At 38.5% G+C, this 16165-nt stretch overlaps 1 protein-coding gene across 1 annotated transcript; it reads right to left on the bottom strand.

Annotated features, from left to right (window-relative positions):
- Positions 1 to 1802: 1802 nt before the first annotated feature.
- Positions 1803 to 13681, bottom strand: LOC147302064 (sodium/potassium-transporting ATPase subunit alpha-1-like). Its single transcript, XM_086283797.1, has 23 exons — positions 13572 to 13681; positions 12974 to 13084; positions 12636 to 12695; positions 11867 to 11968; positions 11644 to 11745; positions 11393 to 11506; positions 11063 to 11197; positions 10499 to 10616; positions 10069 to 10337; positions 9666 to 9974; positions 9405 to 9539; positions 8719 to 8911; positions 8448 to 8623; positions 8210 to 8346; positions 6868 to 7018; positions 6614 to 6782; positions 6375 to 6529; positions 5378 to 5501; positions 4718 to 4863; positions 4486 to 4616; positions 4240 to 4341; positions 2664 to 2755; positions 1803 to 1882 (listed from the first exon to the last, which is right to left on the bottom strand). Exons 1-23 carry the CDS (start codon positions 13581 to 13583, stop codon positions 1854 to 1856), a joined length of 3072 nt encoding a protein of 1023 aa, XP_086139923.1. The 5' UTR covers positions 13584 to 13681; the 3' UTR covers positions 1803 to 1853.
- Positions 13682 to 16165: the final 2484 nt, after the last annotated feature.

Below are 16165 nucleotides of genomic sequence, written 5' to 3'. Positions count from 1 at the left end.
TTTAGTGCTTCGAATTACTCTGTGCATACAGTTAAAATCCTGGTGCACAGATCTGCACTGTTCTTTTCAGCAACAACCCTTTGTTCTGTATTACTGCACATCTACCTGATAAATCTGACTCCCAGTGCTTTATTGAAACTTCAAGGATGTACTAGTTCATTCAGCTTACAATCAATAGCAGTTTCAAGGTTTTTGAAATGTGTAAAGCTGAGCAGTAGAGTGATGTGCTTTTGACTTACTGTATTACAGAAAATAAAGACAATTAGAATCCTTTGAGAAATCAATGAGGCTTTTAAAGAGTCACATCCAGTAAAAAGCAATCTACTTGACAAAGTTAAAGTTCAGGATGGTCAGTGGTAACCCTGACACATAAAAAGCATGGAAATATGTGAATTCACCAGCATTTCACTGATGTTAGCATAATGGTGAAAGGAAAGCCCCAACCACGCCTTCCTAATGTGGGAGTCAACCAGTAGGACCACTCCCTCCATGATCATGACCATGAAGATCATGATCATCACCATCTAACAGGATACCAGTCATTAAATTATTAAGAACCTTATGTTAACGACTAATTCGGATTCAGTAATGTTCCTACATGAAGAGCAAGGATTTGGTGGAATTTAGGCAGGGTGCGTGAAGGTCTGGCTGTGAAAATGGAAAAATGTCTGTAAAATGACAAATGTGACCTTGACTTTGGGTGAAGACCTAACAGGTGATCACAGTGTATAAGTTAAATTCTGAACAATCATGTAAAAGGACTATTCATGCTTTGCTATGGCTTTGCTATTCATTGAAGGTTGTATTTAACTAACTTTAAAACCTCATAACGACCAGATTTTTCTATTATGTACTGATCCTTAAACCCTTGGAAAAGAGGGTGTGTTTTCTTTTTATCGTGACTCAGAATCTGGGCAAAGTCAATTTACAAATACGATTTAATTGGTTTCACTGATATGCTATCAGGAATCAAAAGGTTTGGGAACTGGAAGCCCCAGCTCAGCACTTCTGCGGCCAGCAGAAATCAAAGCAAAGTCATAAAGTTTAACTGAGATGGTTTCAGTGAATAAGTGAGCAACACAGAGTACCTGGAACACACTGTACCCTTGAAGAGACAACAATATCTTTAACTTCTCTAATAAAATGTAAAAAAAACGATTGCCCTTTAACCAAAGGACTTTGATGTTCCTCACAAAATCAACATGTGCACTTCCTGTTCTTTGGAATCTGCAGTGAGGAGGAAGGCTTGGCTCACCGGCTGGCCTGTGGGGGTTGTTGGAAGTGTTTCTAGTACACTTATGACTCTTTGTAGCTACTCAACCATGTTTAGTAAAGGTGGTGGTAGTGCTGGTTTTGGTGGCAGTTGTAAAAGTACAAAGAAACAAAGAGCGAAGGGGAGGGGGAAAAATGGAAAATCTAAGAAATTAGCAACACTTTGCCCATTAAAATACTCTGTGCTCTTGAACAAAATGGTCTCTAACCTCTCAGCAAATTATTAGAAAAATGTCCTAATATGTTACTTTTTTATTTGTGACACATAGCTTGTACCAAACTAAGGACTGTAGAAAGGTGGAAATGAATCACAGGTCCTATATCTGCTGAAGCTTCAGGGAAATCCCCCCCCACCCCCCCACCCCCACCCCCATCCTGAATCAGTATTTTTACTGCTAACAAAACAGAGAAACCTACGAGAAAAGTGTTTACAAAAGACACTAACATGCAGGCAGCCTCAGTGTACAACAGACGTTCTTTATTGTGACACACACTGATAAATATATATTTATATTAATAATGTAAGATTGCATAAGATGGTAATGAAAAACGCACATCCTCCAAGCCTATGTCATGTTGGCTCAGTAGTATGTCTCTAGCTCCACCCAACCTAGAAATCAAATGAGACACAATTAGTGTGATGTTTCATGTCAAATGTGGTAAATGGACTGGTTCTTGTATAGCGCTTTTCTACTCTTCTGAGCACTCAAAGCGCTTTACACAACTTGTGCATTCGCACACCCACAAATGTGAGAGTTTAGATACTTCCTTTTGTCTTTTACAGACAAATCCAACGAAAAATTCTAATAAAAATTATAGAGTGGCCAACTTATCTAATTTTTATCTGTCTTTACTTTATTTTGCTTATGTTTACTGACAGTTATTGGGGAAAAAATTGACTTGACTGGGGATTATAAAGAAGATAAACTGCAGCCATGATTTTGGTGATGATGCTATTAGGAGCTCTACCCTTCAGGGACATGTGAGGGTGTGTCAGTTTGGTCTCAGGGTTGCTTATGAGAGGATATCATGAGCGAGGCCATTAATATTCACCCTGGGATGAAGTCATATGACCCTAGAAGAGCTAGAGGTTTGTGTATTTGGGTTTTATATTATTAGATTTACATCCTGTACAATTCTGAACTGAAGTCTGATCATCAGGACACAGTTTATTTTCATTTCTTGGAATAATCAACATTTTTCACCTTTCACTCTTAATACTTTTTGCTGTTCTGGTGTTCAGTTTGTGGTTTCTCAAACCCTTTAGATAAAATGTAAAAAAAGTATGACCTTTGCATTCCCCTACACTAATATTTAAAATGCAGAGTTTACAGGCAAAAATGTGTCCTACGTGTGTCAGAAAGTAAAACAAAGAGCTGGGAAGGTCTTACCTCCTGGGGTGCGTCTGAGGATATATTTTCTGACTTCATCATAGATGAAGATGAGGAAGGAGTAGGGAACGGAACAGAACCACCACATTGGCCTAAGGTAAGAATGGACAGACAAAGATTCAATTTCAAATGACAAAAAAAAAACCCACACAAAAGCTTGCTTCTCAACATCTTGGAAATTCTTATGTCAGGTTCTGTAAAAGCACATGAAAAGCTTTGATGGTGAACATTATGCTGTAGACAACCAGATGTTAAAATGAATTTATGAGGTGAGGAAGCAAAACGACGCATCTAAAAAATCTAAAAACAGAAGGTACTCACTGCTACAGGTCAGTAAGAACAGACTAGAGACCAAATGATATATCAGTGGGGTCGATATATCAGCTTAAATAACAGTATCAGGATATATAACAGTTGATTAAAAAAAAAAAGTAAGGAAGACATGGGGAGAAAAAAGCCTTCAGTCATTTTATGACCATTGATGTTGCAAGTTTGCCTACCAGAGGGCACTCTGCAACTTCCCTGTTGGCAACACATATTTGAAACGGCACAAACACAAAACCCAGCTAACCCGAACAAAGTTGGACAGAGCATAAACAAGCAATCCACGACAAAGAAAGACTGTTTTAAAACCTCATTGTCACATCAAGGACTCATATATAACTACATATAACAAATAACAGGGAAAGCTGTTCATATTTTCTGTCTGAAAGAAAAAAATTGGCCAGTATCAGTTCTGAAATCACCAAATATTTGTGTCAGTATTGATCTTAAAATTCCTGTTACTGGTCACGTCTAGAAGAGACCATACGGACATGATCCCTTTCAATGTCATAATGCACACATAGAAAACTTATGATATACTGCACAACATTTAAAGAACACCCACAGGAAAAGTAAACAAATTAATGCAAATGTTTTATGGTCCTCTTGGATATTCTTTGGCAAGATTGTATGAATTTCTGAGCCGATGAGCCTAAAAGTGTCTTAACTTTTTTCTTTTTAGAGGAGAGCAACCCATATCGCAGCTTGTGCGCTTTACTACAAAGTGGAAATGACAGTAATAAACATATTTTATTTTATATTAACAACGCTAAAACTCCATTTAACAAAATACAAGGACATGATCGTCTTTGCATAAATGAAGATGGCAAACTAGGCAGCCACAAAAACATGGGTGAAATAGCAAAACTTTGCAATATGAATATATTTGTATTTGTATTTTTACTCAGTTGTATATAGTATTTGTATTTGTATTCTATTTTTATCTTATTGTATATTTATTTTATTTTATTCTACTGTATATAGTATTTTATTTTATTCTATTCTGTACAGTTGTGTACTGTATTTATTCTTATTGTATTCTAATTTTTGCCTCATAACTTTTGCACTGTCCACTTCCTGCTGTGACAAAACAAATTTCCCACGTGTGGGACTAATAAAGGTTATCTTATCTTATCTTATCTTATATAGCGATTTCTCTAAAGTAGCCAAATAATGCTGAGTGTTTTGGTTCATTTGTATAATTACAGTGTAGAAAATTATAGTGTAAACCTATCAGATTGTTTTTACTCACTTCATAGGGTACATTCTGATGGCAATGTCCATGCCTGGGCAGTATGACAGGAAGGCAGCCAGAGCCATCTCCTCAAAGATGCCAAAGATGAGAACGTAGTTCCTGTGAAATAAATAAATGTAAGAATCAATAAAACAGCAGAGACTAATCTCGTTAAAACTGGACTTATTTGCCGGTTTATTTGGAAAATGGCGGTTCCAAAGTCTGTTGTTATTGGAGATCTCATGTATATCTGTGCATACATACTTCATTCCTTGTTTCACAATGGAGTTGGTCCTGGTTTTACAGATGAGCAGATCGGCCACCTGGACGATCACAATACTTGTGAAGAAAGCTGTGTGGCAGGTAAACTCGACGATCTTTCTGCGCTCGTACGTCTGGGGGACAAAAGCTAAATTAACACTGAATCACTGAAACACACACACGTTTTACAATTCTCACAGTCTGGAGTAAAGTTAGTAACATTACTGTGACTGACCCACTCCTGTCCATAGCTGTCTTCCAGGTCATTTAGATATCTGTTATCCCAGAACACTCTGATTCCCACCAGATCTTTGGGGAGGAATCCATTCTCAGACAGGATGACAAAATAAGTGAAAAAGCCACCTAAGGCCTGCATCATACCTAAAAGAAGCAAAAACATCAAAGAATGCTTATCAGACAGGGTTTCAACTTTTACTAATGACAAATATAAATAACAACTGTGGCTGCCTCTTCATAAAGAAAGCAGTAGCAAATATGACATGTCAATGTAATACTCTGCAAATCCATGGTGAATGAAAATTAAACACATTAATTGTTTGAAACAATGCCGCACGTTTAACCTATTAACAAATTAAATAATGATCAGATTTGCCTGAAAAAAACTGACGGATTCCGTTTTTAATGCCTGCAAACAAAAAATCTTTCAATTTAATAAAGTAATATGCATTTAAATTAATGATTGCATTCAATCTATAAGCAATAACTTCCTCACCAAATGACGGTACCCATTTTGGATATGATATTTAAAGGTGTTTTAGTGTCTGCAGTATAAACAAAATCCAGCAGGGGGCAGTAGAGGAAGGCTTAAAACAGCACAAAAGTATTAAAAACAGATTTGATATAGCTAAAGGTTAAACAGTGAACGATGTGTTACCAATTTGCCCATAGGCCATACTGATGAGTCTCTCATTCACCAGCTTGTCTGTTTGGGCATTTCTAGGCTGCCTCTTCATGATGTCACTTTCAGCCTGTTCATAGGCCAGGGAGATGGCAGGGACCTGTCATGGCACAAGAAAAGAAAAAGAAAAAACAAATTATCCACCCATAAATGCATTATCTTCCGCTTGAGCTTCTGTGTAGAACAGATTCAGTAAGCTGGAGAGGAAATGCCCCCTCATTAACAAAGAGATCTTCTTTTAGCCTGCAAAAAGAGATTGTTGATCTAAGAAAAACCCAGGACATCTTCCTATCCATCTCTGATCAAGGAAAACAGCAAAAATCGCAGTTTTCTTTTCAGCACTGTACCCAACTTACTTAAGTATAAATAACTTTATTAATTTCTTCATAAGTAATATTTGAACTATTTAAAAAACAACATTTAATAACAATGTCACAAACATATCATTACTCACAGTAAGCTTTAATACTACTGATATTTATTTAGATTCTCTCCCTACGATTGATCTGGTTAAGGTAATAATTAGTACTTCTAAATAGTCAGTGTAGACCACATTACACCACAGAAACAGCTTCAGTGATACTGCTGGTATTAAAGGTACTGTGCTACAGTAGTTTGAATCCTTTCCATCCAATGGACTACAGTTTCTTCATGTAAGATGGAGAGTCCTCTTCTCACACTAAGGTTAATTATGGAGTTCCACAGGGTTCCCTGCTAGGACCAATTCTGTTTACATTATACATGCTTCCCTTTTACATTGACTTTTACTGCTATGTGGATAATACCAAACTTTATTTATCTAAGAGGCCAGATAACACAACAATTAGTTAAACGTGTTTAACAGAATGTGCTAAAGCTAAAACAGCGTGGATGATTCTTCCTTCTAAAATCATTGTTTTTGTGACTGTTGTTGTGATTTTGTTCTACATAGATTGAATTAAACTGAATTGAACAGAATCAGGCAAAATCTCACCATGTCAGTTCCCAGGTCAATACAGAGGATGGTGACAGTTCCCAGGGCAAGAGGGATGTCAAAAAGCACGAAGAAGAGGAATGGCGACATCTCTGGGATTTTACTGGTCAGAGTGTAGGCGATGGACTTCTTCAAGTTATCAAAGATCAGACGGCCTGAAAAAGGAATTCAGCAGCTGCTGCGAAGCTTTGTATTTTATGGAATTTTACTTTTTTTCCAAGTCTTGATATAGATGTTACCTTCTTCCACTCCAGTTAAAATGGAGGCAAAGTTATCGTCTAGCAGGATCATGTCAGCAGCCTGTTTGGAGACATCAGATCCAGCGATGCCCATAGCAACACCGATGTCAGCTTTCTTCAGAGCTGGAGAGTCGTTCACACCATCACCTGTCACGGCCACAATGGCTCCCTGGAAGAAAGCATTTTTTTATATACATTTTAAACAAAACAATGTTGAAACTGTGTGTGTGAGAATCCCCACCCCTGATGCTCACCTGTCTCTGGCATCCTTCCACGATGATCAGTTTCTGCTGAGGGGAGGTCCTGGCAAATACAATTTCAGTGTGGTGCTTCAGCACATCATCAAGCTGCTCTGGGGTCATTTCTTTCAGCTCACTACCATGGATGACGCAGGCCTTAGCTTCCCTGTAGATTAGATTGCAGTAGCGTTAGTACAGAGGTGTTTCGCTGATTTTTTTTTTGTGCAATTCTGCATGCTTTTTTTTTCTTTTTTCTTTTTTAATGCGCATTGTATTCTGCGTCCTGATTGGCTGTAGACCATTTTCAATCAACCTCGTGCAGTGTCTCCTGCACAGTACAGATTGCGTTCAACTTGTCAAATTTACATAAATCTTCGCTTGCAGTGTGACTCTGAAGTGCTGCACTGTATGTTTGTAAGTTTTCTCCCCAACAAACACAACAATGTCGACGAAGCATCATCACCTGCGGGTGCCTTCAGTTTCATTCTATAATACTGCACTTATTTTTCTACAAGGTTTGAACTTTGAGAGTATTTAAACAAGAGAGAAAAGTGTAAAAATCTTGATGCCTGTCTGAAAAAAGTGTGTAGTTAGGGGTTTTACAGCCTTAAAACATTTATAATAATTGCAAAAAATAAACTTGGCTACTTCGCGGATTTCACTTATCGCAGGTTATTTTTAGAACGTAACTCCCACAATAAATGAGGGACAACTGGATGACAGTAGTGTGGCTCAGGAGGTAGAGGAGTTCATTCGCTAATTGGAAGGTTGCTGGCTCGTGTGTCAATGTGCATGAATAAATGGATAAATGTTGCATGTTGTACAAAGTACTTCAAGTACTCAAGTAGAGCAGGAAAGCACTATATAAGAATCATCTATTAACGAACAGCAGCTGTAGTCCAACATCCTGTGTCCAAGCACAGACTATGTTAAGGATATTAGAAAAAGATAATGATGGGGGAAAGAAAATAACGTCAGCCTCAGCAAAAGTTGATGATGGAACATTCAGCAAAAAGCTACATTTACAACATATTCTACTTGTTGTCTTCCCATTGCAGATAATGAATCACATGTGTTGCATTTATTAGGTATTATTTGCACTTGAGTTACGAAGATGACTACTGATTCAGGATTATAGTATAGTATAGTCTTGTACTGCTGATGAAGAAACAGGAAAGCCAGTAGCTAAGAACCATATCAAGATTATTTTTTCTTGCACAAATTAATGGTAAAAGCCTTTTAGGCTCTGCAGATGTCAAAACCTTCATTAGCCAAACTTGATTTAATTTGAACAGCTGCCTCTTATGCTCACAAAATGTTCAAAGCTAGCTAAATAAATCTTGATAAGAAAACTAACCTAGGGTTGACCTCTGAAACTGGAATATTTAAGCGGGCAGCAATGTCTTCAACAGTCTCATTGCCTTCTGAGATGATACCCACACCTCTAGCAATAGCCTTGGCTGTAATTGGATGGTCACCTGTGACCATGATGACCTGAGAAAGAAAAGATAAGAAAAATATTTAACTTGAAGTTTTGACCACAGTTTGAAAAAAGAGAAAGTTTAAAATCTGTTGTTTCAAAAAAGTTAGCATACCTTGATTCCAGCACTCCTGCATTTACTCACAGCATCGGGCACAGCAGCACGAGGAGGGTCAATCATGGACATGAGGCCAATAAAGCACAGGTTTTCAGTGGGGAAGTTCACATCATCAGTGTCAAAAGCAAAGCCTTCTGGGAACTGGTCATCAGAGAGGTTATAGTGGCAGAAACCTGAAAAAGACACACAGAAAGTACTTGTTAGATTAAATTTTCTCCAGTAAACAAACAGTTCATAAATGCTGATATAAAAAGAAGTGAAGCTGTACCCAAAACTCTCTCTCCAAGGCCTCCCAACTCAAGATAGGCACTATTAAAAGAATCTTTCAGCTGAGCGTCCAGAGGCTGCTCTTTGCCCTGGATCACGATGGTGGAGCAGCGGTCCAAAATCCTCTCTGGAGCTCCTTTCATCACCAGCAAATGCTTGGTTTCGCCAGGGGTGTTGTTTTTATGGATGGAGAGCTGTGGGGCAACAGAAAGCCTTGATTTAAATGCAAAGTTTTCAGGTCTCAAAAATTAGGCCCTCATTAGGCGTTCTACATTTGCAAGGGTAATCTTGAGTGTGACTTGAATTTCACCATCTAGCAGTGAGTGCAAGCATTGGTGGAGATGTCACTGTGCCTGCCGATTATTTGTGACCACATAGAATTGTTCATGGAGACTTTACATTGCAATGTCCCAAGTATATATGTGAACCAGGCACTGCACTTCAAAGAAGTATACTACTGTGCATTTCCACAACAACATACCGTCAAGGTTTATTGCCTTAAACTGTACTCCTGCCAGCAAAGGATGACTCCACTGATAACAACAAGAAGTCAGACTGTATAGGTATTTTTGAGAAAATTGGCTTACTGGACTTTTGATTTAAACACAAAGCTTTGAAACAGAAGTTCACAAACCAAAGCATGTACAATGTATTTTTGAGATTTGTCACTCTGTATGGATGATTTACCTGGTATTTGTTTGTGGAATTAAAGGGAATCTCAGCAATTTTGGGGTATTTTTCTCTCATGTCACTAACAGATCCACAGCACAGCTCGATACACTTCAGCAAGGCAGCTTCTGATGCATCACCAGCCACATGTCTCTGTGGATTTTTAGAAAAAGACAGAGTTGGTAAAATGGATTCATAAGTTACATCCTATGCCTTATTTAAAATACCAAAGCTTTTACTTGCCAACCACAAGAGCCTTAAGAAATGAAAGTTTATCACCTTCAAAACAGGAACTTTGTTCTGTTCAGCCAGGAAGACGGCCCGGTTGCAGAGTCCGGCGATTCTGGACAGAGCAGCCCAGGTGGCAGAGCTCCTGTCAAAAGAGGTACCGCTCTGGTTCTCAGTGGTGTCGGCCTCATGGATCTGGTTGTCAAACCACATGTGGGCCACGGTCATTCTGTTCTGGGTCAGGGTGCCGGTCTTGTCAGAGCAAATGGTGGAGGTGGAGCCCAGAGTCTCGACAGCTTCCAAGTTCTTCACCAGGCAGTTCTTCTTGGCCATGCGCTTAGCAGTCAGAGTCAGACACACCTACAGACAAAACGTAAGTTTTCAAAACTATGACAACTGCAGACAGTAAGACATAAGCTATCTGCAGAGAATGTCATTTGACACCAAAACTCACAGTGACAGTAGCCAAGAGACCTTCTGGCACGTTGGCGACAATGATACCAATGAGGAAGATAATACCCTCCAGCCAGTTATATCCAAGGATGACGGAGAGGATGAAGAAAGAAACACCCAAGAACACGGCCACTCCAGTGATGATGTGGATAAAATGTTCGATCTCAATGGCAATGGGAGTTTTTCCAGCTTCAAGACTGGAAGCCAGGGTGGCGATACGGCCCATGATAGTATTATCTCCAGTGTTGATGACGATTCCTCTGGCTGTGCCTGAAAATTGAAGAGACACAGAGTCCACAGAACAATGGATGATTTCATTCTTCCTTGTTATCCTTCTTATTTTGTGGATTACCAGCAAGCATCACTAAACTACTGTTTCATCAAATAAAAACCACACTCAAATTGTCAACCACAAGCTGTTCATACTCTACCTTCTACACAGTTGGTGGAGAAGAAAGCAATGTTCCTGGTTTCCAGTGGGTTTTCATTGGAAAATTCTGGAGAACGAGTCTGGGGCTCTGATTCACCCGTCAGGGAGGAGTTGTCCACCTGAGAGATAACAAACAAAATCAAACGAAGATCAGTGAGGGGATCAGTGACATGAAAACACAGAATTAAATATTTTTGTAAAAAATAATAATAATAAACTTAAGAAACAAATGGGAACAGTTTATGATATGATCAAAGAAAAGCTACTTAGAATGAAGACCACCACATCCAATCAACATAGCTAGTAACTTCTCAGATTTACTAGTGGGATACATAAAAATGTTGAACAGTTGAGCAATCATCTTGCATGCACAAGATTAGCTAATCTAAATGGACTGAGGGCTGAGCTTGACTCTGTCGCCGGCCATAACTAAACTATGTCTAAAACTAACTAAACATCACAGCATGTCTTCTTCTCATTTAAATAAATAAATAAATAATAGTAGATATCAAACACATGCTCTACAAAAATGTTTGCTGGCATAAAGAGTATTTGAGATACAGACCTTGCAGCCGTGAGCAGAGATGATTCTCAGATCAGCAGGGATCCGGTCTCCTCCTTTCACCTCCACTAAATCTCCAAGCACCACCTCCTCAGTGTTGATGCTTTTCTTCTCTCCGTCACGGATAACCAGGGCTTGCTATGAAATCAAAGATTTTAGGAATTTTTGATTAACCCGGTTTGAATTTAATGCCAACACCAAAATTTCAGATGATAAAATGTATCATCAGTGCAGAACTTTTCCCTTAAGACTGTGCAAAAATACTGCAGTTTCTTAATTCATATAAGCTGTAAATATGTTGAATTTACATTAGTTTTCCTTTCAGTGTCTCACCTGTGGGACCATGTTCTTAAAGGAATCCATAATCCTGGAGCTCTTGGCCTCTTGGTAGTAGGAGAAGCAAGCCGTGATCATGACCACAACAGAAAGGACGATACCTAGGTACAACTACATGAAGAGACACGAGAGAGTTAGGTGATCCTTAATGGCGACTTATGTTGTGATTTGGCGCTATATAAATAAAATTGAATTGAATTGAATTGAATTAATGGTCACAATAACAATTTAGATAAAGACTCGCTTACGTTATCACTTGCAGGTTCATCTTCTGAGGCAGCCTGGATACTATAAGCCACAAAGCAGAGGAAGGCACCAATCCACAGCAGCATGCAGAAACCACCAAACAGCTGGAAACCAGGGGAAATAACATTTAACCTTTGGTGGTTGTACTTACTTTTTTTTGCATTTATAATGTGTGAGTTAAAACACAGGTTTGTGGTTTTCATGGTGAGGATGTTGGACTCCTACCTGTTTGCAGAACTTGACCCATTCGGGTGTTGTGGGAGGAGGTGTGAGGGCGTTGGGGCCATCTCGGGCCAGGATCTCTTTTGCTCTGGAGGAGGAGAGACCCTAAAAACAGTGTCTCAGTTACCCCAGAAGTTCAAAAGACTTGTCTGTACATGTGTAGTACAGTATAGTTACATCCTACAACAGTAATATTGTAGTATATTTACTGGTTCCTGTCACCCTCTTAATTTTGCCTTTCCAATGCCGTTTTTTTACTTGGCACAGCAGTGGCAAGGCAGTGGTATTTTCTCTGTAATTTTACAATTTTATGCACAAAATGAGCTAATGTTAAATTTGATGTTTGCTACAGGCCACACAAAAGCTGTCAAGGCAACAAATGACTGAAAAAACAAGAAAGTTCAAAAAGATTAAGCCTGGAGAACATATAGCAAATTATTAAGTTATTATTATTTGATTGCTTTTTAGTTGTTTAACATGCTTACCTATAAAAGAGATGTGAAAAAAATAGTGGCTTGTGTGGATTAAAAGTCTTTTAGTTTTCATTTTGTTCAAATTTGAAGAATTTGGTTTGTAAAACTAGACCAATAAAACAGAACTCCGTAACTAGATACTGCTCATAGTGGGTGAGAAACTGAGATCTTGAACATTTTATATGCTATTATTTGCATGCACACTATGATGTTTTTCAAGACTACCTGATCTTTCCTGGCCTCTGTCCTTACCATCTCAAACACTCACAAAAACAAAGACACATATTCGGAGTCCTCACCATGACTAGGTCGGTTCCATATTTTCTGTGAATCTCGTCCACGCTTAATTTGTGATCATCCTAAGGAGAGTGTGGGAGAGAAAAAGACGAAAATGTCATTTGAGGCTTAAAAAACATCCCTGTAAATTCCTCCAGAAGGACACAGGGGACAAAATGCATCTGCACTTTACACATTGCTCCATACAGAGTCATTTTAAGATAAGAATCTTTTTGTGTTTGAACACGGATTTTCACATGTTATAAACTCTTTATACTATATTGGCATACTTAAATTGTGCCAATCAAACACTTACATGAAAGATTATCCCAGAGTGGCTTCACATAATTTACGTACTCACCAGGTCAACTTCTTTTTTCAGGTCCTCCGTATCCCTATTTTTTCTACCCTTCTTGCTCCTCTTCTCTTCGTGGTCTGCGGTTGCCGCCAGTTTGTAATCATCTTTCATTTTCTGTTATGAACAAAGTGTCACAAAAGGGAGTTCTGAATACGACTAAAATCGAAGGTGATTTTAAAGCAGAAAGTTGCATGAAACTAAATTATTAATTATTGTCAACAATTAAAGAATAATATATTGTTAACTGATATGCTGTTAAATATTAGAACAGCAAATTCAAATTCAAATAGATCATTTTAGAATATGTTTTAAGTTTCTAAAGCTGTAAAGAAATTAATGTATGTTTTCACAGTGTCACAAAATAGGGTTTTAAATAAAACTGAGACAACATGAAACATGCTGGAAAGTTGCCTTTCAGATTTTACATAATGAAGTAAATGTGTCATTGTTTATATAATTTCGAAAAATGTCTCTTCACAGTTGATAAAGAAGTAAAAAAAAAAGAAAGAAATTTAACAGAGATGTAAGCTAATGTGTAAGTAAGCGGCAAGAATATTCAACCCTGAGCAATCCAAAACTGTCGAGCTCAGTCCAAACTTACTGTCACTCCCATGGTTGCAGTGCAGTCTGACAGCAGTCAGTTCAGTTAATCAGTCTAACCTTCCTACTCCACCTCCCTCTTTCAGTCCAGTTGTCTCCTGCGTCTTCCACTCTGCCCTGAACATAGGTGGCTTAATTTCAGCTTACTTTTATACCTGTGGAGGAGGAGCTTAGAGGAAGGAAGCGTGGAGGTTAAACTCAATAGGTCATGGGTTGGGGGAGGTATTATGATTAAACTCCTCCAACACTCAAATTTTTTGCTTCAGTCACTGCCAAGGGTACCCGTCAGCTGTATCCAGAAGCCCAACAGCTAACCACGCTTGGTTGGACTCCTTCAGCTTGATGGCTCCCTTCAGCTTTGGTGCCACTACTCAGTGCAGATATCTCGGCAATAGAGCTACCACAATTGATCAGTCAACTTCGATAACCCTTCATCCTTGTCATCCTTGCGTTGCTGGAAGGGGAAGTTAAAGATCTAACAAACAAGGATCCTCTGCCAGACATGCACAATGAACCCTCCCTATACATTTGGGCACAGCAAACCTCACTGCGAATCTGGTCATACAATTACAAAACCAATCATCAGCGACCTAGCGTGTTCTAGGTGCCTTGATGAACACAGCTATGCTCGAAAATTGACCCTGATATCCCTCATCAAACCAAGATGTTCTCTTCCTGTTCGCAAAGAAAGGGCTGCCCTTGATGTCTGACTGGTCGGAGTACATGGAGTTACAGGATATGTTTGCTGTAAACGTGTGAATCAATGTAAGCATGTTATCATCTCATTAAGCAAGGTTAGGATGGGTGTAAAGATAGAAAGAAAGAAACGGCAAAGAAGAGATATACTGTCAAACAAAAAAAGGGTGAGGGAGAAAACCTAGAAAAGAAACACGGAAACTGTCTGAAATAAATGTGAGAGAAGAGATGAAGGAGAGGGTTATTTGCCATTTGCCTTGGGAAACCCCATGAGGCAAAAATATATCTCTAATTGATTAGGATTTTTCACCATTTATGGAAGGAACAGGTTTTTAGAAATGAAAAAAAAAAAGAAAAAAATTACAACTTGTAATCTCGTAAAATTCATAAATCTTTAAGGGGTAGTTTTGTCAACAAAGACCTAGCATGTAATTAAAAAACACTTTTGACCCTGATGTCCCTCATCAAATCAATGTATCCTCTTCTTGTTTAGGAAGGAAGGGCTGTCCTTGAAGTTTTTATGGGTGCAGAGCAGGGAGTTGCTGGATATGTTTGCTGTAAACGTATAACTTTGTGTTATCAACCCACAGAGCAAAGTGAGGATCGTTGTGAAGATGCAAAGAATGGAGCGACAAAGATGAGGTAAAATGTAAAACAAAAGGCGCAGGAGGAAAACATGGAAACTGTCTGAAATAAATATGAGAGAAAGGTAAATGATGAATGAGATGGTTCAAATTTAAGTACGAGGTCCAAAGCACACTTCTGTACATATTAATATATATTAGAAAAACACAAAATGGTTCAGTCCATCCCACGCTTGACTCACTTTTATAGCACAACTGATTTATTCTGCCTAGGCGAGCGCTAATGCACACTGTGAGTCATGTCTTTCTACAAGAAAGCAAAATCAAATAATTACAAGAAAGAAAAGAGAGGGGCAGAAAGCAGTTCCTAAGAAACGCTGTTTCCAAAGAAAGGTGAGCTGAGCACAACAAGCATTTTACGATGTTAACCCAGAGAGTTTGAAAAAGTAGGAGATCTTACTTTACTTGAATTGACACACAGTGAGCTCATATACTGCCAACAGCAGCTATTCTCAGCAGTCTTTTATTTCGATGCGAGTATCAACGAGAATCTTGGCAGTATTAACGCCTGTTCAATTTGGGGGGGTTTCTTTCTTTTTTAAATTGTAAGATAAAGACCCTACAATAATAGACAGGAGCAACATCAAGAAGCCCCTTTTCAGCACTTTGTTTTTTCAGGATTTATATGTTGGACCAATGAGTTTGTGAGGTAAGAAAGCCACGTGGAAGTTGATAAAATAGCATTTTTAACATCACTGTGATTTTTTTCTTCTGTAAAAATGTAATGTTGCTAAGTGTCAATGAAATACGCCTCCATACACAGGCACATAAACATTTTCAGGCTCACTTCTATGCTTATGTTTGTTAACTGAGGAAAACTGACAGAGATTGTAATGCATTTTGACTGGACCAAGATATGGTATTTACTGTTTTGTTTTGTTTTTTAAAATCCAGCTAAGCTTGGATACTTATTTAATATTTCAAAATTTCAGTCATCTGTATTATTATATAATTTTGTATGTTTTGCCTGATGATCTAGTTTGATCCCTGCCGTAGCACCACATGGGTTGAAAAAGGTATGAGGCTGTGAGTATGGAAAATGAGGGTTATTCTGAGGTTACTGCAGATAAACATTTATTATTTGTGAATAAATCACATATCTAGTGACGTCTTCTGGTGTTTATTGAGGAGTATTGTAGCCTAAGCATTGCAATTTAACATCCTATCCAACACTTCCCGCCCCCCATCCCCCATCCCCCGCCCCCACTCCAACTCAACAACCTGATCATAAAGGAAGGACTGTCCTTGATGTACG

The sequence above is a fragment of the Aulonocara sp. 'chitande type north' Nkhata Bay genome, linkage group LG23 (genome assembly GCF_057382095.1).
Source record: "Aulonocara sp. 'chitande type north' Nkhata Bay isolate Kocher_YH1m ecotype deep benthic linkage group LG23, A_spYH_male_GT1.1, whole genome shotgun sequence".
Lineage (NCBI taxonomy): Eukaryota > Metazoa > Chordata > Actinopteri > Cichliformes > Cichlidae > Aulonocara > Aulonocara sp. 'chitande type north' Nkhata Bay.
The sequence above is the reverse complement of the archived record's forward strand: the minus strand, read 5'-3'. Positions and strand labels throughout refer to the sequence as shown.

Coding starts and splice junctions, on each gene's coding strand:
- LOC147302064 (XM_086283797.1), bottom strand. Junction 9,975..10,068: donor GTCTCTTGGCTACTGTCACT/GTGAGTTTTGGT, acceptor TTTTGTCTGTAG/GTGTGTCTGACTCTGACTGC. Junction 8,347..8,447: donor GCAGGAGTGCTGGAATCAAG/GTATGCTAACTT, acceptor TTTCTTTCTCAG/GTCATCATGGTCACAGGTGA.